This window comes from Molossus molossus, unplaced genomic scaffold (genome assembly GCF_014108415.1).
Source record: "Molossus molossus isolate mMolMol1 unplaced genomic scaffold, mMolMol1.p scaffold_m16_p_4, whole genome shotgun sequence".
Lineage (NCBI taxonomy): Eukaryota > Metazoa > Chordata > Mammalia > Chiroptera > Molossidae > Molossus > Molossus molossus.
The window spans coordinates 103,332,207-103,359,528 of NW_023425377.1; the positions used below are offsets into that span (position 1 = coordinate 103,332,207).

A 27,322-nucleotide genomic window follows, 5' to 3' on the forward strand; every position below is an offset into this window, starting at 1 on the left:
CATTAGATAAAAACTTTTTAAAAAAAAAAGATTTAAAATTTATTTTTAAAGAGAGAAGAAGGGAGGTAGAGAAATATCAATGTGAGAGCAAAACACTGATTGTCTGCTGTTTGCACGCACCACCTCTCGGGATCAAGCTGGAGACTGGGGCATGTGCCCCAACCAGGAATCCAACCAGCAGCCTTTGGTGAATAGGAGGATGCCCAACCAACTAAACCACACCCGCCAGGGCGATGAAAATTTGTTTATTCAAACCTCTAAGCTGAGAGAAACAGAAAAGAGAAATAATATTTATCACTTTTATGGGTATAAAAGTCAGAACAAAGGTTCCTATAAAAAATCTGATAGAAAGCTGATAAAAATGACAATGAAATCTACACTCACGGCACCTTCTATTATTACTCAAAGGCAAAGGACACACATATTTGAAAGAGAATAAAGAGATCCCTGTATTGGTGAGTTTTTAAAAAGTAGCTTAGCTAATGAAGAGAGGCCTTTCTTAAAATGTGTACTATTGGTTTCACAGGAACAGACTTAATGTTTACATTAATAATTTATTTCCCCTGTCTGCTTTAGGGAAAATCCTCATACCTTTGTGAAGAACAGCAGCGACCCCTACTGCTTAAATAAGACAGCTCTGGGTGTCGGCTAGGACAGGGATTCTTAACCTTTGTTTTCTGAGTACTGGATCCTTTTATGAATGCAAAGAAATCTATAGATCCCCTCACCAGAACAAAATTTAGGTTCTTATTAACACAAAATTTGCATACAATATAGTTAATTCATGGATCCTTGAGCTAGATAATAGGGTCACTGAGCTCTTTCTAAAACGTTCCAATGTAGCCCTGGCTGGTTTGGTTCAGTGATTGGAGCATGAGCCCACAGACCAAAGAGTGGGGATTCTATTTCACTCAAGGACACCAACCTCCATTGCGGTTCAGTCCCCAACCCTGGTTGGGGTAGTGGCGGACCAAGGCAGCCAGTAGATGTGTCTCTCTCATTTCCATGTTTCTCTCTCTCTCCCCACTTCCCACTCTATTTAAAGATAAATGGGAAAAAGAAAAAAGATCCTCTGGCAAGGATTTAAAAAAATAAAAAAGACAATAAAATGTTCCAGTGTATAATTCTGTAAACTGAAGAGAGCTTTCTAAAATTTGGAGCATAATCTAGTCCAAATCACCAAAATTATTACAATGTTTTTATGAGTCTGGGTTTATCATTTTTTTCATGACCATTAACAAGCTAATAGACCCAAATAGATGATTATATTTCTATAGATATATTAGAATCTTCCTTACATTTCCATAATCTTATTGCCATTTAAAATAATGTTCTACTGCATAGCTATTACTGTCTTTATACTTACAACATGAAACCTAGTACAGTATACATTTTATTATGGCATTTCCTTGCAAGCCCTACCATCAGTGACCATTGTCAGAGAAAATCAGTTCTTAGGCAAAACTCACACTCAAATTCACAGTGATTGCATTTTCAAGTATGACCTTATTGTGCTTAATAACAAATTAATGAATTTCTAGTTGAGATTATCCATTCACATCACCGTAGTTTTTATTCTCCGCCCCCATCCCCCAAAGTATATGCAGTATGCCCGGGGAACAAGATGAGAGGAACTGATTATGGTTAAGGAAAGAGGAGAGCCAGCGAAAATGTTCGCCTATTTAAGTTTGGAAACGTCCAATTCCGTCCATTTCCCTTTGCACGTAGAAACACGCTTGTTCCAGGAGCCTTTGCTCCGCAGCCCCGAGACTCCGCCCCAGAGGCGGCCCCGGAGAGAAGGCCCCGCCCCTCGAGCCCGGGAGGCCTGCGGGCGGCCAGCGCGCGCTGCGCGGGGCTGCGTCACATCCGGCGTCAGGGCGCCAGGTTCCGGAAGAGGCTGCAGAGTTGAGGCGGCTGTGTCTGCGTTGATGTTCAGTTTCTTTGCTGCTGGGGCGGCGAAATACACCGCAGCATCATGGTAGAGGTAGAGTGACACCTGGGTGCTGAGGAGCATTTGCTCTGGGGCTGTTTCTCTCTGGGGACCGGGCGTGGGGGGCCGAGTGTGTTGGGAGTCCATGGAGAGCAGAGGCTGCGAGGGGAGGCTCTTATGGCCGAGGCTGGTGTCTCAAGGGTTTCAGGGAGGGACAGAGGCTGGATGAGAGAACCAGCTGGAGGTTGCGCCCGCGCGGGAAGCCTGAGATGATGCCTTCAGCCCCTTCTGACCCTTGCGCACTTGAGGTGGGCGCTGTCCGTGGAGGCGGGGCTCCTGTCGATGTCCGACCACTGGTGTCCGTCGCCCGCGGGCCAGTGCCTGCGATTGATTCTGTGTCCGAAGCGACTGGCGGGCTTCTCTGGTGTTCACTTTGTCTCTTACTGCAGCTGCACCCCAGGAAAATCTGCCATTCTTGAATTTTTGCACCGTTCCCTAGCTTGAACAACCATTCTGCTAGCAAGCCTTGCCTCTCTTCTCAGAACTATTTCTTGACTTGTCTAGACCCACTGTCATCACCTTAATTCAGACCGACGTCATCTTTCATCTGGACAGGTGGATTAGCTCTCAGCTGGTTTCCTTGCTTCCCTTTTTGTTACAGCTGTCCCCTCCCCCAGTTAGTATGTTTAAAAATGTAAGTTGGTCCAGCATTTCTTGCTTAAAACCCTTTACTAGCCCTATGTTGTTAGAGCAAAAATACAGATTGTTGTAGTAGTCTAAAGCCTTACCTGATCTGGACCTTGCAACCTCAGCTTGCATCACAACTCACTCTCTTACCGAATTTGTACAACTATTCTGCAGCTCTTGGCATTATTTCCGTTACTGAACACCATTGGACATGGCATTTTCCTCTCTGTTTGGATTGTTTTTACCTTTCTTTTTCTGTGCAAGGCTAACTTCCTTTCTGCTTAAATACTGCCTCAGAGAAATCTGTTATATGTCCTAAGTTCCTGATCCATTTTCTCTGTCCCTTGCTTATTTCCTTCATAGTACTTATAAAAATACGGAGTTACTTTGCTTATTTTTTTTTTTTTATCCTCACCCGAGGACATTTTTTTTTTTCCTTTTTTTTGTTGTTGTTCAGATTGAGTGGGAGGGAGAGAGGGGGAGAGAGAGAAACATCATGTGAAAGGGACACATGGAGTGGCTGCCTCCTGCAGGGCCCTAACCAGGGCCAGGATGAATTGAAACTGAGGTACTTGCCCTTGACTCATTGGTCTGTGGGCAGGCTCTCTAACCACTGAGCCAAACCGGCCAGGGCTACTTTGCTTTTTTTTTTTTTTTCCTTTATTGATTTTACAGAAAATGAGAGGGAGAAAGAGAGAGAAACATCCATGAGCGAGAACATCTATTGGCCACCTCCTACATGCTTCCCAGTGGGGATCAAGCCCACAACCTGGGCATGTGCCCTGACCTGGGGAATAGAACCGGGGACCTCTTGGTGCGTGGGTCAATGCTCAACCACTGAGCCACACTGACTGGACTACTTGGCTTATTTTTATGTCTGTTTCTCCTTTTAAGCACAGAGATCATGACTGTCTTTTCATTGTTCTGTTGTTAGCTTCTAGCATAATACCTATAGTAGTGGCTCGGTAAATTTTCTTTGAATAAATGACTAGTCTTAATCACTCAGTTGGTCTACTTAAGGCTCTAGCCAGAGAGGCGCTTGGTTCGTTTCTCTGAAGTTGACTGCTATAGCTTGCTACAAATAGCTGTGGTGAGTGGTACAAAGTTTTTTACACTTTTAAACATGTAATAGCTAATTTGGTTTTAATTTGGGTTTGATATGTATAATTTGTAGCTAGACATGTAATTATAGTCTTTCTTTCTAGGAGGTACAGAAACATTCTGTGCATACACTTGTGTTCAGATCATTGAAGAGGACCCATGACATGTTTGTAGCTGATAATGGGAAACCTGTGCCTTTGGATGAAGAAAGGTAGGTGTAGTTTTCTTTTTAATTGCTAGAATATTTATACTTCTAATACTGGGGTAAGAGAGCAGGAAGAGGGGAACTTTTAAAGTTTAGTGAGTGACACTAACATACATAGGCTATCTTTCAATAATGAGTGGTGTTAGGGCATAATTTAAGCTGATCTAACTTCTTTTTGGCCTTATCTTGTACATTATACATTAATTAATTGCATTTTACAAATACCTAGTAATTAGGAGAGTCCCTTGTAAGTGTTATAGTTTATAATCAGTCACTTTGTATGTGCTTCCAGCTTCTCTCTTGCTGCTCTCAGAGCCTTGCTGAGCTGAAACTGTACCTGGCCAGTACTTCTACTCCCATCTTTCCTCGTTAGTATGATGAAGGTTTTTAAGTGGTGGCATATTTTTAGTTCTACATCTCCAGCTCCAGTCTGGGATTACATTATGTGCAGTGTTCCTCTTTTGCCCTTTACCCTTCTTTTAAAATCAGCTTAATTTCTCAAACAAGCATTTATGTTTTATTTGTAAAGTATACTATTTTTTAAAGTAATACAATAGGTACATTTAAAAAAAATTCTTGAACTAATTAAGTACTTTGATTAGTTCTAACTACCTTTCTGATATATCCAGTAAAGATTACTAGAAAACTTTTACTATATATTTATATTTAGACATTTGAAGGAAAATATATTGACTTTGAAATTTTTTTTAAGATATTTTAGTTTCTGTATATTTCCAAATCAGTTTATACCCTTGATAACTCATAAAAGGTTTTACATTTGTTGGTTAACAAACTACAATATTTCGTAGACTTAATGGATGCTGTATGGTGGACTGTAAATAAAAGTGTGGACATGAACTTGGAAATTTTGAGCTTTTTAAAGTGTAGTTTAATTTTAAAATCTTTGTAGAAACCTTTTCTACATGATTAGACAAACGTAAACTATTTAAGTATTTGGTTTTTGGCTATCTGTGAATGTTTATATTGGTCAATATATTTAAAATATTCAAAGATACATTCATATGTTTATAACTTTTTAAAATAGTCACAAACGAAAAATGGCAGTCAAGCTACGGAATGAGTATGGTCCTGTGTTGCATATGCCTACTTCAAAAGAAAGTTTTAAAGAGAAGGGTCCTCAGAATGCATCGGATTCTTATGGTCATAAACAATATCCTGCCAATCAAGGTGAGTATGGCATTGTCAGAAATGTCAGGGTTTATATGTGAATTTTAAAAAGAGGTAAATGAAATGTGTTATTAGTGTCCCTCCTGGAAGGACTAGAGCCAAACCCTTTTTAACACCTATACCGCCAGTATTATGTTGGAAGTCTTGATTTCCCCATTGGAGTAGTGAGTGAGATTATTGGTTGGTGGATTTTTTTCTATAGGAAATAAAAAAGTGGTAGTATAATGATGACAGAAATTCTTCGGATATGGAGAAAGTTATGATGGAAACTAAAGGAAAAATTTCCAATAGGTGGGGAGACCGTGTATGTATTTTCCAGAAAGATGACATTAAATACTGAAATTGTAGTGAATAAAGATAATGCAGGATTCCACAGGGAAACCATTTGCTTAGGAGAAAAACGAGAGTGGATTATTTTGTAGGATGTCCTCTCTATACACCATTGCCATGTAGCAAATGCACAAGCTTTTTTGACATGTCAGCAAATGGTCAAGGAAATCACTTCTATAGTAGTCAAAACAAAAATGATCAACTTACCTTATTTCTGAGGCTTGGGTTTAGTTATGAAAATTTTAGAAATCTGGTTGATAATTTAATATCAATTCATTAAAAGATACAATACTAGTACATAAGATACATTTTGCCATTGATGAATTTCTCTCTCGTTTTTTGAAGGACAAGAAGTTGAATATTTGGTGACAGGTACACATCCCTATCCACCAGGACCTGGTAAGCGAGCTGCGTATTGAAAATGTCTTACTGTCACATGTATTTCTATGAATGAGCTAATAATATGATTCCCATCACCTATAAATATAAGATAAGCTCCGTGGCCAGGCATCCAGACATAGGTTTTTAGATGATAATGAACGAGTATTTAGTGTCACAAGCATTCATTTGGCAAACATTCTTAAGCACCTGTATTTTTTTAGGCACTATACTAGGAATTCAAAGATAGTAAGACTGTTCCAGACTAAGACAAGCTTATTATTTGGAGGTTTAGGCAGACATGTAAATATCACCAAACTTAAAAAAGTGGTACTAGAAACATTAGTACAGGAGCAGGTATGTTACAAATATTTCCTGGGTTTGTGTGTGGAGGAATTGGCACACAAATGGAATGGCCAGCATAGCAGGGTAGAGGATAAAAAGTGTAATATGTCTAAGTTCTAGTAATTTTAGAGGACAAGATTCACTATATTGAAAGCACAGGAGATTAGTGCTTCTTGTTTAGTATACCTTTACTCTTCAAAGCATTCTATTCGTATTTAGGGAACTGCTTAATATTAATATTTGATGGTAACATCCCAAGATTATAGAAATTTAACTTGACTGTCTTAAACTTTACTAATACTAAGCTGCTTGTGATTAAATCAAGTGTGAGTTGTATATTGTTAAGCAATATTTGTGATAAAAAGTTAGTACTAAAAGACATGGAAAACGTAATCAGTTTTTGAAATATCACCACCTAAAGATAATCACCATTACCTTTTTGGTGTGTTTTCTTTCAGTGTTTTATTTTAAATTCCTGCAAATGAAAACAAAGATAGCCACTAACAGGATTTAAAATTTTTTTATTTTAACAGGGGTCGCTTTAACAGCAGATACTAAGATCCAGAGAATGCCAAGTGAATCAGCCGCACAGTCCTTAGCTGTGGCATTACCTTCATCTCAGGCCAGGTATGAAATACTGTGCTTCTAATTACAAAGAGTATGCAAGCATAGTTCACTGTTCACATTTTTTCCTCATTTTTAAATTTGTTTCTTTATAATTATGTATTACGGGACATTTTTCTTTATCAGCGCTTACAGAAATTTAACATATAAAGTTCATTATGAGAACATGTAACTGGAGGCATTAAGTACTTAGAATGTGATGTTTTTGCCTCAGGGTTGATGCAAATCGTGGTGCACCTGCTGGAGGCTCAGACCGTTCACAGCCTGCAGGGATGACTTTGGTAAGTTCTCCATGTCAGATTACACTGCAGGTGTCCACGTTTTGGAACATGTTGTTTTATTTACCTTTATTTAAAAGTTTTACCTAAGTCTGGCCAGTGTGGGTCAGTGGTTGAGCTTCGACCCATGCACCAAGAGGTCGCCAGTTTGATTCCCGGTCAGGACACATGCCCAGGTTGTGGGTCTGATCCCCAGTGGGGAGCATGCAGGAGGCGGCCAGTCGATGTTCACTCTCATTGATGTTTCTGTCTCTCCCTCCCCCTTCCTCTCTCTAAAATCAATAAAGGAAAAATTTTTTAAAAAAAAGTTATACCATATATATATAAAATAACCTCTTTTTGGAATTGTTAATGTAAATTGCAGCCTGAACTATTTGTTAATATTTTATAGCTCTGAAGTTTAAGTTGCTAGTGAATTGACATATTTTTTTAGAATTTAAAACCGTGTTAATTCTATCTCCACTTATTCATTGTTTATATTTATTTTGATGAAGATAATGTGCTATTGCTCTTTATTATAAATATAAGGAGCCCTGGTCGGTTTGGCTCAGCAGTTAGAGCATTGGCCCTTGGGTTTGATTCCCAGTCAAGGTTACGTACCTGGGTTGTAGGTTCGATCCCTGGTCCTGGATCAGGATTGTGCAGGACTCTGCCAATTGATGTTTCTCTCCCCCTACCCCCCCCCCCAACTCCCTTCTATTTTAGCTTAAAAAATATATATATATATAAATAAAAAAATATCCTCGGGTGAGGCTTGACAACAAAAATGTTATAAATAAATATAAAAATACAAGGAATCTCATTCTGAAAACTTGTGTTAGTATATTTTAGATGTGAAAGCCTGTTTTTTGTTTTGTTTTAATCCTCATCTGAGGATATTTTTCTATTTATCTTCAGATAGAGTGGGAGGGAGGGAGAGAGAAGAAGAGAGAGAGAGAGAGAAACATCGACATGAGAGGGACACATTGACTGATTGCCTCCCACACAACCCCAACTAGGGCCAGGGACGAACCGCAACCAAGGTACGTACGTGCCCTTGACCAGAATGGAACCTGTGACTCTTTGGTCTGCGGGCCAATGCTCTAACCACTGAGCCAAACCGGCCAGGGTTGAAAGTGTGTTTTAAATTAAACTTTTAAGTTGATTTATACAGTTGAAGTTGAGTGCTGAAAGTTTATCTGTCAGTAAATGGCATCTGCTGTTGGTGGAAGTTGTTAGAGAAAGAACTGAAAATATGCTTTCATTTGAAATAAGTGTAGGCTTTACTTCTTCAGCTTTTGCAGTTGGTTTGGCTTGATGAAGTGAATGAATTTGTAGTCCTTCACCACATTCCTTCTTCAGCCTCCATTCAAAGGTCTCTGTGCAGGCATTCTGCCTCCTTAGGAGGAAGTACATTAGCTTCTTGAGGGTAGGAACTTTATGAGTTTAAGTAGTTTTGAATAGATGCTAACAGTAGATTGTATGTTAGCTAGAATGCCTTTTGAAATATTTGGGGGAAGATAAATAAAGGACCGAATAGTCTCTCCATTGCAATATTAAATCAGTGATGTTAAAATATGACAATGAAGGGCAATGGCATTACCCCACTTATAGTTACTTAAATAATAGCAGGAGCTTATGTAGAGCATTTACTACTCTATTGATCATACTAATAACTATGAGGTGGGCACTGTTATTTCCATTTTAAAAATGAGACGCATAGGTTACATAATTTTTACCCAAGGTCAATCAGCTATTAATTGACAGAGCTGGGTTTTGAACTTACACACCATGATATGTGCTCTTAAGTTTAATGTTCTGCTTCTCAGATTTTTACATTTCTTTTTAAATTTAATTAACATACAGAAAATAGAGTTTTTATTCAAAGTCTTAGACTCATTTTCTAGTATGCAAGCCTTTTTAGCTGCCCTTTTCTCTTCACAGAGGAGGAAAAGGCTTTCATAAATTCCCTCTTTGAATTTCCATTTTTGAAAAGAGCTTTCATAAAACCTTTCTTCCAATTTCCATTTTTGATAACATGAAAACGTAAGTATGCTATCTTTAATAGTGTAATCTGTTTCACATCTAGGCTGTTATGGAGGGTGGCAATGCCAAGAACTCTGCGCTGATGGCTAAAAAGGCCCCTACAATGCCCAAACCCCAGTGGCACCCACCATGGAAACTCTACAGGGTGAGTGAATCTGCATGTTATTCCATGACATGAAACATGATCACCACTTTCCAGTTGACAAGGGCCGAGTAACAGAATAAGGAGGAAAAGGAGTGAATACTGGAACTGGTTGGATGGGGGCAGGGGCTTAGGCGCTATCTTAAAAGATATCTTGGAAAGGAGACTTGTATTTTGTATAAAATATTGATAGAAGGCCACTAAATATGGAGAGCAGATGAAATAAATTTAGCAACAGGCTTAAGGTATTTAATATGGAGATCAAGGGGGAAAACAGTATATTAGGACATTTCTACTGATTATCTTTTCAATTATAGTAAGCTAAAATGATTTAAAAGTGTGCCAAATCTAAAATAAAATGTATGTAGTAGGAAAAGTACAGCTACATATAATTCAGTGTATCTTAACATTGTATTTTTCAAATTATCATTCAGTAAAATAGATTTTCTTTTGGTATATAGATCTAATACATTTTAATAGCTATATATATTTGGGTAACCACTACCACAATCAAGGAACAGAAGTTCCATTTTTTATAGCCATATCCTTCCTCAACCCTGGCAGCCATTTGTTTTCCATCACTTTAGTTGTGTCTTTTCAGCTGTGTTGTATAAATGAAATCATTCAGTGTGTTCCTTTTGAGACTGACTTTCTTCGCTCAGCTCAATGCCTTTGAGATTCATCTGAGTTGTTGCAAGAATTCATACATTTCTTTCTATTGCTGAGAAGTATTCCATTGTATAGCTATATCACAGTTTGTGTATTCATTCAAGGATTGGAAGTAATTTAATACTTATCATTCTAAAACCTAATTGTCAAATAATCTTATAATCTTGTCATTTGAAGATGTTGGAGGGCAATTTAAACTTGAATAAACTTTAATGTAACATGTAATGAGTTGAAATTGAATAACCTTAAACTTACGTATCTACCCATTCTACTTTTTTTTGTTAATACAGGTGATCAGTGGGCATCTTGGTTGGGTTCGATGTATTGCTGTGGAACCTGGAAATCAGTGGTTTGTTACTGGATCTGCTGACAGAACTATAAAGGTAATAAGGAAGGAACTCCTTTGTGTTTGCTGTGTATGTTTAATCAGTTTTAAGTTACTTCCTCTGATGGGAGTTGCTCTTGTAGTTCTGTTGATTTCTTAGGCCCGAGTATGGAGTAAAGTTTATGGTCTATACCAGTTAAAAGTTCCATATGTTTGAAAAGTGGTATTTAAACAATAATTTTTCCCAAACAGAACATGCTTACTGCCTACCACAAATTCCTTGATATTTAAGTTTTTTCTTCTCTGGTTATAAAATTAAAGGATGCTTATCTGTAAAAAATGTGGCAAGTATAGGAAAATAACAAAGAACATTGACCAGTACAGTCGTCCCTCGCCACTTTGTGCTTGGACTTTTACGGCTTCACTCTATCACGAAGTGGTGAGGGATGACTGTATATAAATAACGAATCCTACTTCGTTGAAATTCATTTATTGCGGTAGAGTCTGGACCTGATTAACTGCGATAAATGAGGTCCAACTGTATATAATCCTACCACTGTCAGATGTTTGAATGAATTTCTCTGTAGTATTTTTTTCTGTGCATATGTATCAATGCATTTTCTTCTAAGCTTTTTCCTGTGTGTATAAACGTGTATCTTCTAAAAATCATGGTTGATAATACAACTTTCAACCTTGTTTTTGCACTTTAAATCAAAGGCATATCTCTGAAAAATTGAACATCTTTTTAAAATATATATATTTTATTTCTTCATTTATTCAAACAGTATTTCTTTTTTTTTTTTTACTTTTTAATTAATTAATTTATTTTTGTTACAGATGTTTCTCCTTTTTTCCCCCACTGATTTTCTCCTCCCCCTCCCTCCCCACCCTGTCCCCAGCTTTGTTGTCCATGACCATTGTTCATACATACATGCATATAAGTTTTGTGGTCTATCTCTCCCCCACCACCCCCTCTCCTGGGGATTGTCAGTCTGTACCCCACTTCCACATCTCTTGGACTACCCCATTCCTCAGAATGTTATGTTCATTATATTCCATAAATAAGTGAGATCATATGATACTTGTCTTTCTCTGTTTGGCTTGTTTCACTTAGGATAATACTTTCCAGGTCCCTCCATGTCGTCTCAAAGGATAAGAGATCTAAATATATTTTTATTGATTTTTTTAGAGAGAGAAGGGAGAGAGATAGAAAAATCAGTTGGCTGTCTCTTGCACGCCTTCTACTGGGGATTGAGCCCACAACCCAGGCATATGCCCTGCCCAGGAATCGAACTGGGACCTCTCAGTACGTGGGATGGCACTCAGTCACTGAGCCACAGTGGCCAGGCTGAACCTCTTTTTAAATGGTTCCATGGGCCGTAGCCGGTTTGGCTCAGCGGTTAGAGCATTGGCCTGCAGTCTGGAGAGACCTAGGTTCGGTTCCTGCTAAGGGCACATATCTCGGTTGCAATTTGTCCCGGCCCTGGTTGGGTTGTGTGGGTGGCAAGCACTTGATGTGTCCCTATCATGGCGATGTTTCTCTCTCTCTCTCTCCCTCCCACTCTGTCTGAAGAAAATATCAAAAAATGTCCTCGGGTAAGGATAAATAAATAAATAAATAAATAGTTCCATGGTATTATATCACTTAGATGTTCTATAATCTATTTTCCTATTATTGGACATTTTTAGTTATCTGACTTTCACTGTCACAAGTAAGGATGTACTTAGTCTTTGTGCCTAAAGCTTTTTCTGTTGTTGTTGTTTTTTAAAATTGATTTCAGAGGGGGGAAAAGAGCGAAGCAAAAGATCAATTTTTTGTTCTACTTAGGCGCTCATTTATTGACTCTTGTATGTGCCCTGACTGGGGATCAGACCCACAACCTTGGTTTATCAGGGCGATGCCCTAACCAACTGAACTACCCTGCTAGGGACAGCTTTTTCTGTTTTTTTTGTATCCTCACCTGAGGACACCTTTCCATTTTGTTGTTCAGATAGAGTGGAAGAGAGAGAGAGAGAGAAACATCGACATGAAAGGGACACATTGAATGGCTGCCACCTGCACAACCCAACCAGGGCCAGGGACAAACTGCAACCGAGGTACATGCCCTTAGCGGGAACCAAACCCGGGTCTTTCGGGACCGCAGGCCAATGCTCTAACCGCTGAGCTAAACTGGCTAGGGCAGTTTTTTCTATTTTTAAATCATTTTATTTTTCTATTCTCAGAAATGGAATTAATGGGTCAAACATTTTTTAAGTTGGCACCCAAAGTACAAATTATTTCTAAAATGGTAAATTGATAATTACAGTGTATGAGAGGATTATTTTCAGCCTATTAATTATCTGTCTTTAAAATTTTCTACTTGTATGATAAGCAGAAATGGGTATCTAATCTTTCAAAAACTGTTTATACAAAATTTCTAGTGAGGACAAATTTTTTGATACTTTATAAAGCTATTTTTAGGGTTTTTTAAATTAATTTTTAATTGAATTACAATTGACATACAATATTAGATTAGTTTCAGGTGTACAGCATAATTATTTGCTATTTGTATATATTGTGACATGATCACCAAAGTCTCGTTAACATTCATCACATTACATAGTTATAAATTTTTTTCCCTTGTAATGAGAACTTTTAAGATCTTTCAGTAACTTTCAGATATGCAGTACAGTATTATTAACTATAGTCACCATGTGTACATTAATTATATCCCTGTAACTTATTAATTTATAACTAGAACTTGGTATCTTTTGACTCCCTTCACCCATTTTATTCATTCTTCACTCTGGCTTCTGGCAGCCACCAATCTGTTCCCTGTTTCTATGAGCTTAGTTTTTAGAGTTTTTGTTTTCTATTTATTTTAGATTCTATATACAAGTGAGATTGTGTGCTATTTGTCTTTCTTTGTCTGACTTATTTTAAGCATAATGCCCTCAAAGACAATCTGTGTTGTCACAAATGGCAAGATTTCGTATTTTTTTATGACTGAATAATATTCCATTTTATGTATATATGCCACATTCTCTTTATGCATTTATCAGTTAATGAACACTTAGGTTCTTTTCATAGGGTTTTTTTTTATCCTCACCTAAGGACATGTTTGGAGAGAGGGAGGGAGGGGAAGAGAAAGTGAGACAATGATGTGGCAAAAATATTGATGTGAGAGAGAAACATCAATCTGTTGTGGTTGCCCTTGGTATGCACCCCAACCAGCGATCAAGCCTGCAACCCAGAGATGTGCTGACTGGGAATTAAACTGGCAACCTTTCAGTGAACAGGACAATGCTCAACCAACCGAGCCACTCTGGCTGGGCTGCATAGGGTTTTTTTTTTGTTTGTTTTTTTTATCCTCACCCGAGGATATTTTTGTACAGATAGAGTGGGAGGAAGAGAGAGGAGGGGAGAGAGAGAGAGAAACATCGATGTGAAGGGACACATCGAGCGGCAGCCCGCACGACCAACCAGGGCCGGGGACAAACTGCAACCGAAGTACGTGCCCTTAGCGGGAACCGAACCCGGGTCTCTACGGACCGCAGGCCGACGCTCTAACCGCTGAGCCAAACTGGCCAGGGCTGCATAGGGGTTTTTTAAGTTGTTGCCATCCTTGGCTAATTTAATACCATGGCATTCATACCTTTGTTAACAATGATATCCTCTATATATTAAGAATGTTAATGTTTTGTCATCTGTTACAAATATTTTCTCATTTTGAGCATGCCTTTTAATTCTATTTTTTTCCAGCTTTTATTTTTGGTGGTGGTAGTGGGGGGTTATTTTGCAAATTCAAAAAAATATATGTTTATATCTTTCACATTTTGGAGGCTTAATTTTAACATCAGGATTCTAAAATTTTGCTTTGGGATAACAAGAAAAATGAAATATTCTTTTATTCCAGATCTGGGACTTGGCTAGTGGCAAATTAAAACTGTCATTAACTGGGCACATTAGTACAGTTCGTGGTGTGATAGTAAGCTCAAGGAGTCCGTACCTGTTCTCCTGTGGGGAAGACAAACAAGTCAAATGCTGGGATCTTGAATATAATAAGGTAAGCTTGGATATAAGGATTTAAAACATTATGAGCCACTGTTTTTCTTTTAATTGTAGAAATTTTAACTTTCCTGCTGTTTTTGTAGGTTATAAGGCACTATCATGGACATCTAAGTGCTGTGTATGGTTTGGATTTGCACCCAACAATTGATGTGCTGGTAACCTGTAGTCGAGATTCAACTGCACGGGTAAATAGGATAGACCTTGGTGTTTATCTGTTGCATCTTACACTATGCGTATTTAGTATTGGAGTCATATTGTTTGATAGCAAATTAAAGATAGTTAGTTTGACCCACCAATGACCTAGCCCCTCTGTTTCTTGACTTGTATGATTTTTGTTTTGTTTTGTTTTTTGTTTTTTATCCTCACCCGAGGACATCTTTCAGTTTTTGTTCAGACAGAGTTGGAGGGAGAGAGGGGAACAGAGAGAGAGAGAGAGACATGAAAGGGACACATCAAGTGACTGCCTCCTACACGACCCCAACCAGGGCCAGGGACGAACCGCAGTTGAGGTACGTGCCCTTGACCGGAATTGAACGTACAACTCATTGGTCTGTGGGCCGACGTTCCAACTGCTGAGCCAAACCGGCCAGGGCTTCACTTGTATGCTTTAACACCTTTATCTTTAGTTCTGTGGCCTCACCATATTTATTATTGGAAGTGCCCTGCCCCTGAAATGTGATGCTCTCACATTATATTCTGTCACCACAGATTTTATTCAGTAGTCCCATTATACCCATTCTTAGACTTTAAGTCTCCTGATTTTTTAGCTTTTTTCCTCCCATCAGCTGTCTTCTGTCTATAGCGCACAGCCAGCTTCGAGGTTATTATCTCTCATTTAAGGCTTTCTTCATTATATTCAGGCACAGTTGTGTAGTACACTGCCAGCCTTGAATTCATTCAGTTACCTGCCTGAGTTATAAGTACCTGTTCTCTTTGACAGTATGTGTATTGTGTGTTTTTTTAATAGATTTGGGATGTGAGAACTAAAGCCAGTGTACACACATTATCTGGACATACAAATGCAGTTGCTACAGTGAGGTGTCAAGCTGCAGAACCACAAATTATTACTGGTACGACTGATACTTTTAAAATTTACCATATACTCATCAACACATGATTGTACATTGTTTTTCATACTTACTGTGACTCGCTTTGTATTGTGTATACAGTGTTTCTGTGTACATTTGAAATTATAATAATATTTTCTATTTTTATGTCATACTTTTTATATATCATAGAACACGTCATGCACAGTATCATGTAATGTCTGACTAGAAAATGGTGATGTTAGATAAATTAAACATTATCTTGTATTATCAGAATTACTGGTCTGGAATGTTAAGGTTAGAAGACAAGATACACTGACACCAATAACCTTGAGAGCAGCTTTGAGTCTTATTTTACTTAAAATAAGGTTAATAACAATAGATCTTTAAGACTAGAAAATAATTCCATGATGTATATGTATTTTATTAACTAAACTATCATTTGAATTTTTTCCTCCCCCTCCACTAGGGGATAACATCATGTATTTGTTTTATTTGTTACTGGCATTTGTTCAAGCTGCCCAGTTGACAGTGCTTCAAGCATGTATTACATTTTTTAAGAATGAAATTTAAAACCAACCTAAAATTTTGGAAGTACAAAGCAATTAGCTAACAGGTGATACGACTTTGATTTAGTATATATGCATCTATGGGAGAACTCTTCAAATATTTGTTACAGTTTTGCATTCTTTTTCCTGATCTGTGGTTTGGGTATTTGTATTTTCATTACAGGAAGCCATGACACTACAATACGATTATGGGATTTGGTGGCTGGAAAAACAAGAGTCACATTAACAAATCACAAAAAGTCAGTCAGGGCTGTGGTGTTACATCCCAGACAGTAAGTGTGTTTTCCTAATTGGTTTATCTTCTTTCTTCAGTTTTTGGTATAGTACAGAAATACCAACATTAGTATTACTTTGGTAGTCATTTAGACACTCATTTACAGGTCTTTTTCCTTTGTAATATTCTGCTTCATGCCCTAGATGAGATGAGGAAAGTTTTCTACATGGTAAATAATGATATCAAAGGAAACAATGTGGATAATTCATGTTCAAAAGCTGCATGTCAAAATAGGAGCTAGAGTAGCTAGATTTAATGTTTAGAACATAACTTATTTACTGTACACTGAGATATACATATATAATATAATAGTTTAATTCTTAAGAGGGAACTTAATATGCATAGGGGGGAAAAAGTAGGAACTATGAACATTATAGTCAGGGTATTTAAAGAGGTAGAGCATAATATCCCAAGCTATTGTTATGTCACATCACCCAGACCTTTTTCTGGTTATATTCGTGCCTTTTTCTCTCCTCCCCCCCTTACCCTTATTCCCTCCCTCCTACTTGTTTCCTTTCCCTGTCTTCCTCCCTCCCTTTCTCTCTTCTTCTCGCCCTGTTTCTTTCCTTTAATTGTCCTCTTTCTCCCTCTCTTGTCCCCCCTCCCTCCAGAATAGCTGCACAGCCCCTGCCCTTTATGTGAATTCAGGTGTTTGCACATTTCTTGCTGTAGTTTAGTATAGAGTACTGGAGAAAAGAGGGGAGAATAAAACATTAATCTACGCCTTACATACATTTAAAATAATTGAAAATCTGATGTAACTTGAAACAAATGTCTTGATATTTTTACCTATTTTTATGACAATAATATTTGGCTAAAACTACATAACTGAATACATATGCTAAATACAAGCATAATAAGCTTCTTTAAATCTACCATTTTGTTTAATTTGGTTTACTTTGTTGCTGTTTTTCATCTTACTTCAGTTACACATTTGCATCTGGCTCTCCAGACAACATAAAACAGTGGAAATTCCCTGATGGAAGTTTCATTCAAAATCTTTCTGGTCATAATGCTATTATTAACACATTGACAGTAAATTCTGATGGAGTGCTTGTATCTGGAGGTAAAATGTGATTTTTATGATACATGTGTTTTAGTCGGTCATTTTTTCTTTTAGTGAATGAGTAAACGTTTGTAAAATTTCTAAGCCATCACACCTAAGTATCATAGCAGAACTTGCCTAATTAAGGTATATTTGAATGTTTATGTGTGTGTATGCTTATTCATAATACATGTAGCATATTTCATAATTCAGCCTTCCTTGAATTCCTACATAATAAATCTAAGTTTGGGATTTATGTTGGGAATAACCTAAAGTTTGGTTGTGTATTCTGGAATTGGATATTTTGTGGTGCTTTTTTAGATCTATAATAGATTCTGAATTAAGCACAGATGAAAGTGGACAAATCAATATTAAGAGAAGCTTGAGTGCCTGTGTCTTATATATCTTTATAGCTGTAGTTATTGCTGTGGCGCTCGGCTAATGGTTCATGCTTATAGTGCTTGCCAAGCTGAGTTGTTGGGATACCAAGTTGAATAGATCTTTCCCTTTAAAAGCTGACAATGGAACTATGCATCTTTGGGACTGGAGAACTGGCTACAATTTCCAGAGAGTTCATGCAGCTGTGCAGCCTGGGTCTTTGGACAGTGAATCAGGAATATTTGCTTGTGCTTTTGATCAGTCTGAAAGTCGGTTACTGACGGCTGAAGCTGATAAAACCATTAAAGTGTACAGAGAGGATGACACAGCGGTAAGTTCTCGATTTCACATGTTAAAGTAATTCAGCTGTACCAATTTTGCAAGTATTTTCTCATTTTAAAGTTACTGAAATTATCAGAAAGGTAAATAATCTTTATAGTATTAAAGTATTTATCATCTTGAGTAGTAGCTGTTCATAGCCTTCTGTATTGGTTTCATTGATGCCCACAGATCCACAGATTGTTTTAATTTTATTCCAACATTTCTTATTACAGTTACTGGGAAACTATTGCAATAAGAACAGCATATAAATAGATTGCTATGCAAATGAATTCTAGAATCATAAGCTTTGGCATTACTAGAATATCTCCATAGCAACTTTATTTGAGATGAAAAACCATAAATTGGATTTGTAGTGAACCCACTCGTCCTTTATTAGATTCAGATAAGGCCAAAAGTTTGTAACTTAAATGTATAATGCCAAGTAATATAATTTAATTTAGAATAGATATCTTATTTTTGTTAAAAAGGAAGTTATTAAATATGAAGCACACTAATACTTTGTTTTTTTATTTACTTTTCTATTTTTAGACAGAAGAAACTCATCCAGTCAGCTGGAAGCCAGAAATCATCAAGAGAAAGAGATTTTAATGTGGCGTTGTCTTCATGGTGGTTTTTTTTTTTTTTAGCTTCGTGTTGATGAGGATATCCAGTCATTTTGTGCTCTGGCTAGGATTATAAAGCGGGAACTCACATGCTTGAATCATTGCTGCTTCATATTTTACAATAAAATGTGTTGTCTCCCCCTCCCCATGTTTTTATTTCTAAAATAAACAATTTGTGATCCTAGGAAGATGCAGATAGCAAGCTTAAGCAGGCTTGTTGAGTATAACTGTTCTAAAGATAGAATCTTTTGTCAATTTCATTAAGACACCTTTTTTTTTTTAAACTTACCACATTGCCTGCTATAATAGGACTTGTTTTGAGGGGAACAGTTGGCGGTTTCTTTTTCAATTCTTTAAAAACTGGTGTTTGACTGATAAATTGGGATTAAAGGGGTTGAATTCTTAATCGAACTTATGTATGTTGGTTGAGTGCATGTTCTGCAAAGTTCTGCTCTAGACACTCACTCTTCAGGTAATAGACAAACAAGATGTGTCTGTCCTCCAAGATAATTTTTGCTTTAGTAGCTTACTGTAGAATGCTATAGTAGAGATGCAGGCAAAAGCTGGAGAAGCACAGAGGAAAAGACTTTTCCCTGGGAGAATTGTGGAGGACTTCATGGCGTAATGGTGTGTGAGCAGAACCTTGAGAGGCCGGGAAGGGGGTGTTCTAAGAGGAGATAAAGTCAATGAAACCAACCTGACGTGACTGTGTATTGTGTTCTCGGGAAAGGAGTATATGCTGCATTTGAGTGAGTACAGCTGGTTAGAGGTGTGGAAAGCTCAGGTTTTGAGTTTAGATTTTAATCCACAAGCAGCAGGATGCCAGTAAGTATCAAAATTTGGAGAACTAACTGGAAATACTGGTAGAGGTATTTGAAGCTGTAGGAAGGGCTGTAGTCTTGTGAACACTTGATAGGAAAGTGTAACTTAAATTTCTAATACCTATACCTCTTTCTGGTAAAAGGAGTTTTATAAACCCTGCCCTTATGATCCTGACACCCCATCAGTCAAGAAGATTTGTCAAACTCCACTTTCTCTAATTAGAAAATACAATTATAAGAATAATTGGCTTAACATTTTTCAAATTAAAAATGATACAATTTTGAATAGGCATTCCAAATTATAGCTGTTCCGTCTTGCATGCTGTAGGTGGTAGTGTGATTGTTAAGACCTTTAAGTGGGTATTATGGAATACATTGAAAATGCTTGAACTGTTTGGCTAACTCTTTATTAGAAGTTAACTAGAAAACTGCCTAATAGGAATAATCTTACAAGAGTATACAAGTTTACTGCACTTCTGTTCTTTAATAGTCAAAACTAGCCCAGACGTCCTATTGATAGATTATGGTGCCTTCGTGCAATTTTTTTCTTTCAGTTAAGAGTGAGGGATGTCTCTGAACTAACAAGATGTCCAAACTTTACTTTTATGTAAGAAAAAAGGTTAGCAAGCATGTTTTGGCGAAGTAACTTGTTGGTGCGCTAAAAGATAACAGAAAGTGGCACCACACTGGCAGAGGCTTTGAGGGAGTGGGTTAGGAGAGAGCCTTCATGATCGGCTTTATGTATTTCTGTAATGTGTTAACTTTCTATAAGCATGTATTTTATAAGCTTAAATTTACAAAACCCCACTACACTTTCATCCCTGACAAATTCTAGTATGACTTCTAACGAAAATCAAAGATGACTAGTAAGCCATCCCCAAAGGCCAGGAAGAAGTTACTAGTACAAGGAGGTGAGAAAGGTAGCCCCCTTGGCCTGCCCAGCAAAGCTTCAGCTGTGTGGGAGGCACCGTATCAAATTCTGAACAGCATTTCAAAAGTCCCTTTCCCTTCTTACCGTCCTGCGTTACAGTGTTCTTGAATCCTCTTGGAAACAGTTCATCTTCCATGGGTCACGAATCCCATGAAAATCTAAGCAGAATTTTATGGGTGCCCTTCTCTTTGGCAGAACCCCAACCTAAGTGTGCCTATGCCTTAAGGGCACTGAAGCTGTAAAACGTTACCCAGGAAAAGTAGCCATGCTACTGGACTCCTTCATTTATGAGCACATACCTCAAGTGGGCTGTGGGCAAGGACCACGCCCGTGCACGTTTCCATTGCTGATGTCCTCTGCCGCCTGTTAAGGAGGAACCGCCCGCCTGGGAGCCCGCTTGCCCAAGTATACAATTGCTGCCTTACATTCTCCTCCATCAAGGCCTTTGCTTCCATGATTAACCCCTTTCTCTGCACCATAAATGCCTTCCCTTTTTACCAAATGATTCGCAACAAATGTTTTATTTAAATATGTTATTTAATATATGTATTTAAATAAATATGCCTGTCTTTAAAAAGACAAATACACCAGTCTTAACAAAAAAACACCCTAATGTTCCCTTCTAAGTATGTACCCATTTCCCTTCAGAATATTAGAAAGTTTCCATAACATCTCTAATTTCCTCACTTCCCATTTTCTTAACTGACTCCGGTCCAAAAATAAATATGTTAAATGTTATTTTTAGGAAAAGAAAAATTTAAAGTATGAGGAAATTGATGGGAAATAATGAAATTAAAAAGGAAGCATAGATTTAGTAAATAAACCAATGTTGACGGGTACAAATATCAAAGTGAATGAAACAAAGTCAATTAAGAAACAAAGATTTCATAAATATCCTAATAAAAATGAACAAGGGAAGGGGGCAAAGGACAATTCTACCCAATTCTATGCCTTTATTAAAAGAGCCAAGTAAAATTATTAATTTTAAAGAAAAATAAATTCTATGATCCCAGAAAACCTACACAGATTAGTTACTATAGAAGAGTTGTGAAGGAACTAACCTCTATTGCCACCGCCCATGGACATCACCAAGCTCAGGGAGCTTCAGAAGGGAATTTTAATATCAATGCAACTTAAAATTTTCTAGGACATAGAGAAGGAAAACTTCCACCTGTTTTAAAATGTGAGTATAACAGCCTGGCCAGTGTGGTTCAGTGGATTAAGTGTCATCTCATGGACTGAGAGGTCCCGGTTCGATACCCAGGCTTCAGACTTGATCCCCAGTGTGGGGCAATGTGTCTCTCACATCAATGTTTTTATCTCTCTCCCCCTCCCCCTCTCTCTAAAAAATATATATATATGTAAACAACAACAACAACATTAAAATGTGAGTATAACATACCCAAATCCAAAAAAGCACAAATAAAGGAAATCATGATTTCATCTTGCTTATGAATGTCAATACAAAAGTGATTCAAGTCTAATAAAAGAATCAAGTAGCACATATCCAAGTGAAGTTTGTTTTAAGAGTGCAAAGATGGCTTATTATTAGGCAATAATAACATTCACCATCTTGGTATTTATAAGTAGAAAAGTCATGAGCAGAATGTAACAAGACCAATTGGCAAAAAAGCCTAGAAAATGGGTTCTTTTTACCTTCAACCACACAACATTACAAAGTAGAGGATGGAAGACTAGTCTGGGACTGACCAACAGGTAAATAACCCCAATCTCTTACATAAGAATGGTGTCAAATTTTAGCTTGAGGTACAAATACAAGGATGCTCTTTGGTTAATTTCTTTTTATACATACTTTTGGTTGCCCGTTTTGGTGCTCAAACATTTTGAGTGGTTTTGGGGAGGTGGGCAAGAAGTACAAACGATAGTTGGACTGTAAGGCGTCATAAAACAAGTGCCACACTAGAGGTCCACGTGGAAATATAGAAGTGCCGACGATGTGTTCATTTGGACCTGGGGCCCTGAAGAAACTTTGCAAAATCAGTGGCATTAGAATGAGACTTGCACAGTGAAAGAAGAAACAGAAAAACATTCCCAGGTGGACAATGAGATCAAAATCAGAGGTGAGAAAGTGACGTGTGTTTTTAGAACAGCCAGGGTTTGATGCGTCTGAGTGGAAAATATGATGCATGGGTTTGGGATGGGGAATGAGTCCAGTCATGTGGGAACAGCACTCTGTGGAGGAGCGACTTGAATATTGAGCTAAGAATTTGGCTTCCATTCTGCCAAGTAATGACTTGACAATGGGAGATCATTCAAGGACCCTGGAACCAAGGGAAAAGATCTAGGTCAAGTGTACTCGAGGCCAGATTAATGGATGACGTTTCTCAGAGGTATAGAGCCATGGATCCCCACCTGTAGAACTCACAGTCCTTACTAACCAACAAACACTCACAGATACCTACCCGGGGAGATCTTTATTACATTTACTATAAATTACTGCTTTGTTCTGCATACCTCAGCCAAGCCCAATTTTGTCAAACTTTCTAGTATTCTGAAAAAAATTATTTTTTCTTTTTTAATACAAGATATATAATTCAAAAAGTATTTGGTTTGTCAGATTTTATTAATGCTACAGTCATAAGCTATTGAGGTACATGTAAATTGCTATCGTTTATTTCGTGAACAATTTGGCAATGCACATTACATTTTATGCATTAGTGCATTTTCAGCACCTAGAACAGTGCCTGACACGTAGTAGGTACTCAGTATGTTTTGTTAGATAATTGAAGTCAGATATAATTCCAAGTAACTGGGAAATTAGGAGAATCATCTTCCGGTGATATGATTTTATTTATTTTTTTACTTTTGTAATAAAAGTAAATTATGGAATAAATTTAAACAATGAAGGATTAAAAGTAATTTTAATGAAGATAAGTTATACTTTTATTAACCTCAAATGCAATTAACAGTTAACACCTAGCAAACTCATAGTTTTAGAAGACACTTCGATTATATTAAGTTGAATTTAGAACGTATGAGTTATAATCTGACAGCATTTGCACTGCTCAGTTTTTCAAATAGTGGACTTCTGGACTGTTTTCTTATTTGAACAAATTACACCCTCTACTGCCCTTTTTTGGTACAGTTTACAGTTTAAAGATCCTACAACAAGTCAAAATTGTTTGAGATTTTTACCTCTGATGTCATCTTTTATAGTGTCTACATTTCTGAGGAATTTAACTCTGAAGTCTTGAAGTAATATTAGTCAATATGGGATGTGGTATATTCTTGTTTAATTTCTCTTTTGAATTCAGAAAGTCAAGTAAGTGGGGATGGTCTGAAGGTCAACAGTAAAAACATTTCATTTGTCTGGGTGCAGAACTATGTCTCCTGTAACTTGACATTGAGTTGAAAGGCCCCCTGGGGATAAACATCTTTTCCCTTGTGGCTTCATCGTAAACTGGTTTTATAAGAAGTAAGGGCTGCCATGCTTTCCAAGCAGCATTTCTTAATAGCTGTCATTTGTGCTGATAGAAAGTAGCAACTGGAATTGGAATAAAAATCACCTCGAGAAAAGCAGTATTTGGTTGATGTCTCTGAGATTATTTTAAAAATAAAGCTTATGAATTTCTTTCAACTTTCAGACAATTTGTGATCCTATCATGTCACACTGTCTTCTGATCAGATAGCTGCACCTCTGGGGAGGAGGGGGCAGTGGTTCAGAGCACAGCCCGGAGAGCAGCCCACCCTGCTGTGACTCTTGGTCCACACTGATTGACAGGTGCAGTGTGCCTGCTGGCTAGCTACTAAACTATTCTGTCTCCTAACTGGTAAAAGTGGGCTAATAATAGTACCAACTCCACAGAGTTGTTGTGCCTATTAGAGAGCAAAGTGGTCATAATAGGACCTGGCAAATAGTAAACAATCCATAAGTATTAACTATTATTTTCCTGAATATACTGACTTCCATCATTCTTAGTTGCTGCTGCTTTTAAGTCTTTTATGATTGCCTAAAAATGTTGCAGATTCTTCCCTCTCACTTTTAGGTAGAATTGGTAAATTATTTCTACACTCAAGGGCATTGATCTCTCCCAAGGTCATTGGAAAAGCAGCTTTTATTTACCTGCAAATCAAGATGTCCCTGGACAACACCCTCCATAGTTTTGGAAGAGGTGGCAGACTTCTCTTATACATATGTTTAATTGCTTAACTGAGAAAATATTAATGTAAACTTATTTACTTGGTTATTTATGATAAAACAGGTGAATTTCTCCCACTATTCAGCCTTTTACTGGGCATCTGCATGTGCATTCAGTTCACCAACTCCCTTTCAAAGACTTTTCAAAGGCCCATAGAGACTGTGAGTTAATGTCCAATAGCCATTCTCCTCTCCTTTCTTAGTAAGAGAAGCCTTGTCTTTTTGAGGGGAAGTAATGCGCCCAGCTAAAATGTTAGCTACATATCTCAGACCTTGTTGAAACTATGTGTGGCCATGTGGGAAAGTTGTGTGAAGCTTCCCGCAAGGTTGACTCAGCTGGGAGCATTGCATTTTGCATGTGATTGTTGGAAGCCATCATCTTGGAACAAGAGGTGACCTTGGGAATAGAAGCCAGAGCTAGGATAATGCAGCAACAATACAGAAGCCTGAGGTTTTTATGACCACAATGCTCCTATCCCAGCCCTGGACGGCTCTCCTCTAGACTTCTGTTATATGATAGAGAAATAAAGTTCAATCTTCCTTAAGCTACTGTTTCTTTAGGTGGCATTTGAAGTGAATGAAAGTTTTGCTTTTAATAAGAAGTTAATTGTAGAATTTTCTATTTCATTCTCATAGGGTGTGTAGCCGTGGATATATTGCAGTCAACCCTTTACGTTGGGAATGCTGCAAGAGCAAAGACTGGAGAGTGTCCATGAGTTGATGAGGAGACCACAGCAACCGCAGGCAGGGAGGATGGCGTGAACAATCTCAGGTACTCACGTGATTGGGAGTATTGGTGAGGAAACACGAACAAGATCTCGTGGATGACTGTGACCAGGGGAGAGTACCGGAGTTCACTTTCACTGGGGTCAGAGTGCCACCCCTTCTCTGTTCTCCACTGGTGTTTGACAAATTTGATATTCAACTATTATCAATAAAAGTTCAAAATACCAGTAGGGATAGCTATAGGCATGCACCCCAGAGGTACTGAAAATGGCTCTCCTTTCTTTATTGCTGGTCCCTAGCTATGGCAAGTTATCTATCATATTTTAAGAAGATACTAGAACTTTGCGCAATTCTTTCATTCATTCCTTCAGCACACATTTATTGACACATCGTTCTTCTCTCCTTTCAGCAAAGATACGACTTTCTGTGTTTTTATTTCTTTTAGTTATTTTATTATTCCAGTCCCGAGGAGAGCTTGAGTGGAATCCTGGGTGTCTGGAAATTCTCCCACTACACCGAGTGTCAAGCCCTTGGCAGGGGCCCCTGCGCAGACAGGACTTGTACCTGGAGCGCGTCACTCTGCCAGCTCCTGCGAATCCTCCTTCACCTGTCCTCCCATCAGAGACCCAGCTGGTGAGTAGAGACCTACTTCTTCTGGCTCCTTTACTTCATTTTATAAACCACAGATTTGGTCATGCTAACCAAAAATGTGATCTTTGATAACTCAAAATAAAACATATATGCTATCTTATGAAGCTGTAGAAAAACATAAGGAGGTAGAAATATCTGCATCAGAGGCTGATTCCAGCTTTACTTTTGAAAAATCTCAGCCTACCTTTATAATTGGCAAGAATTCCAGGACCCTTTGTAATAATAGGCAGACCTTTCAGAAATATTCTTCTCATAAGACAACATGAAGAATTTTTTTTTTTAATGTTTCTAACATTCCAGTGAGACTTCTTGTCTTTAAAGATTTGCCTCTTCCCATGTACGTTGCTGCAGAATTTTCTTCACTGTGTGCTCGAGTCCAGGAGTCCCCAAACTGGTCCATCTTTTCCCAGCTTGTCTGCCTTCTAATAGAACCGGACATAAATGTTTCTGTAGAAGTGCTTATCATTTTCTTATACTAGTTAATTAACAGAAATTCAAAAGGTGAAATGCTTAAAACATCTGTGCTACTTTCAATTTCAGAAAAAAAGTGGACTTTTATGATGACACCGGGCAAATAATAAGTCCACTAGAAATGTAAACTTGGCTCCTTGCTTTTTTGGGAACAGGCCTTTCACTACCTCAAAGAAATTTTGCGTTGTCCATCTGCCTTTGAGTTTTATCTCTTTTTCTCAGATTCTGAGAATCTGAACCTCTTTGACAAGCCTACTTTTAAAATAAATCATACAAGAGAATACACTTATTTTTAAAAACCTTGATAATCACTATTTCTTTTTCCTTAAGGGTCATTCATTCACCCGTCTTGTCACTTAGATAAAACCCAAGAGAACACCTATCGTGATTTTCAATATCATTTTGAAATAATGGAAACCCTGCCCAACCCTTTAAAGAAAAGAGCTTGCTTTAATAGATTTTGAGAGGTATCCTAGCAACCACTCCATAGTGAAATTTATCAATTTCTCTGAGAGAATTTGCACTAAATCCATGAAAAGGACACTTCAATTTTAGCTTCCTAGAACCATTTTTTTTCTACATTGTTCCAAGAATTGGATCTTCTTAGGTATCTTTACTCTTGAGATTTATTTTAATGACCATTAAAAACATATTTGATGTTGTCCTACTTAGGTTTGCTTCTTTCGTGGCACTAAATTCTACCAGATGATAGATAGATAGATAGATAGATAGATAGATAGATAGATAGATAGATAGATAGATAGATAGACGGATAGATAGACAGATAGATAGATAGATAGATAGATAGATAGATAGATAGATAGAATATTTTTAAATTGTATAAGCAGCCTAAAACTTAATGCAAAAATAGAATATATGTTTGTGTTTTTTGGTTTTACTTCTGTATATACAAAATGCAAGGCAAAACCCTCTCGATCCTCAGGATATACGAACAAAAGCCGAGTCCTGGAAGGAAATTCTTACTCCCTAATCTGGGTTTTCCTGGATGTTATAAATGGGAGAAGATTT

General features: G+C 37.7%; 1 protein-coding gene across 1 annotated transcript; it reads left to right on the top strand.

The window, feature by feature from the left end:
- The first annotated feature begins 1,871 nt into the window (after positions 1-1,871).
- Positions 1,872-18,636, top strand: PLRG1 (pleiotropic regulator 1). Its single transcript, XM_036241909.1, has 15 exons — positions 1,872-1,984; positions 3,823-3,929; positions 4,969-5,111; positions 5,787-5,840; positions 6,698-6,791; positions 7,003-7,069; positions 9,135-9,236; positions 10,193-10,285; positions 14,124-14,273; positions 14,362-14,463; positions 15,246-15,348; positions 16,057-16,165; positions 17,094-17,233; positions 17,728-17,921; positions 18,461-18,636. The coding sequence occupies exons 1-15, from the start codon at positions 1,976-1,978 to the stop codon at positions 18,518-18,520; spliced, it is 1,527 nt and encodes a 508-aa protein (XP_036097802.1). The 5' UTR covers positions 1,872-1,975; the 3' UTR covers positions 18,521-18,636.
- The last annotated feature ends 8,686 nt before the right edge of the window (positions 18,637-27,322 follow it).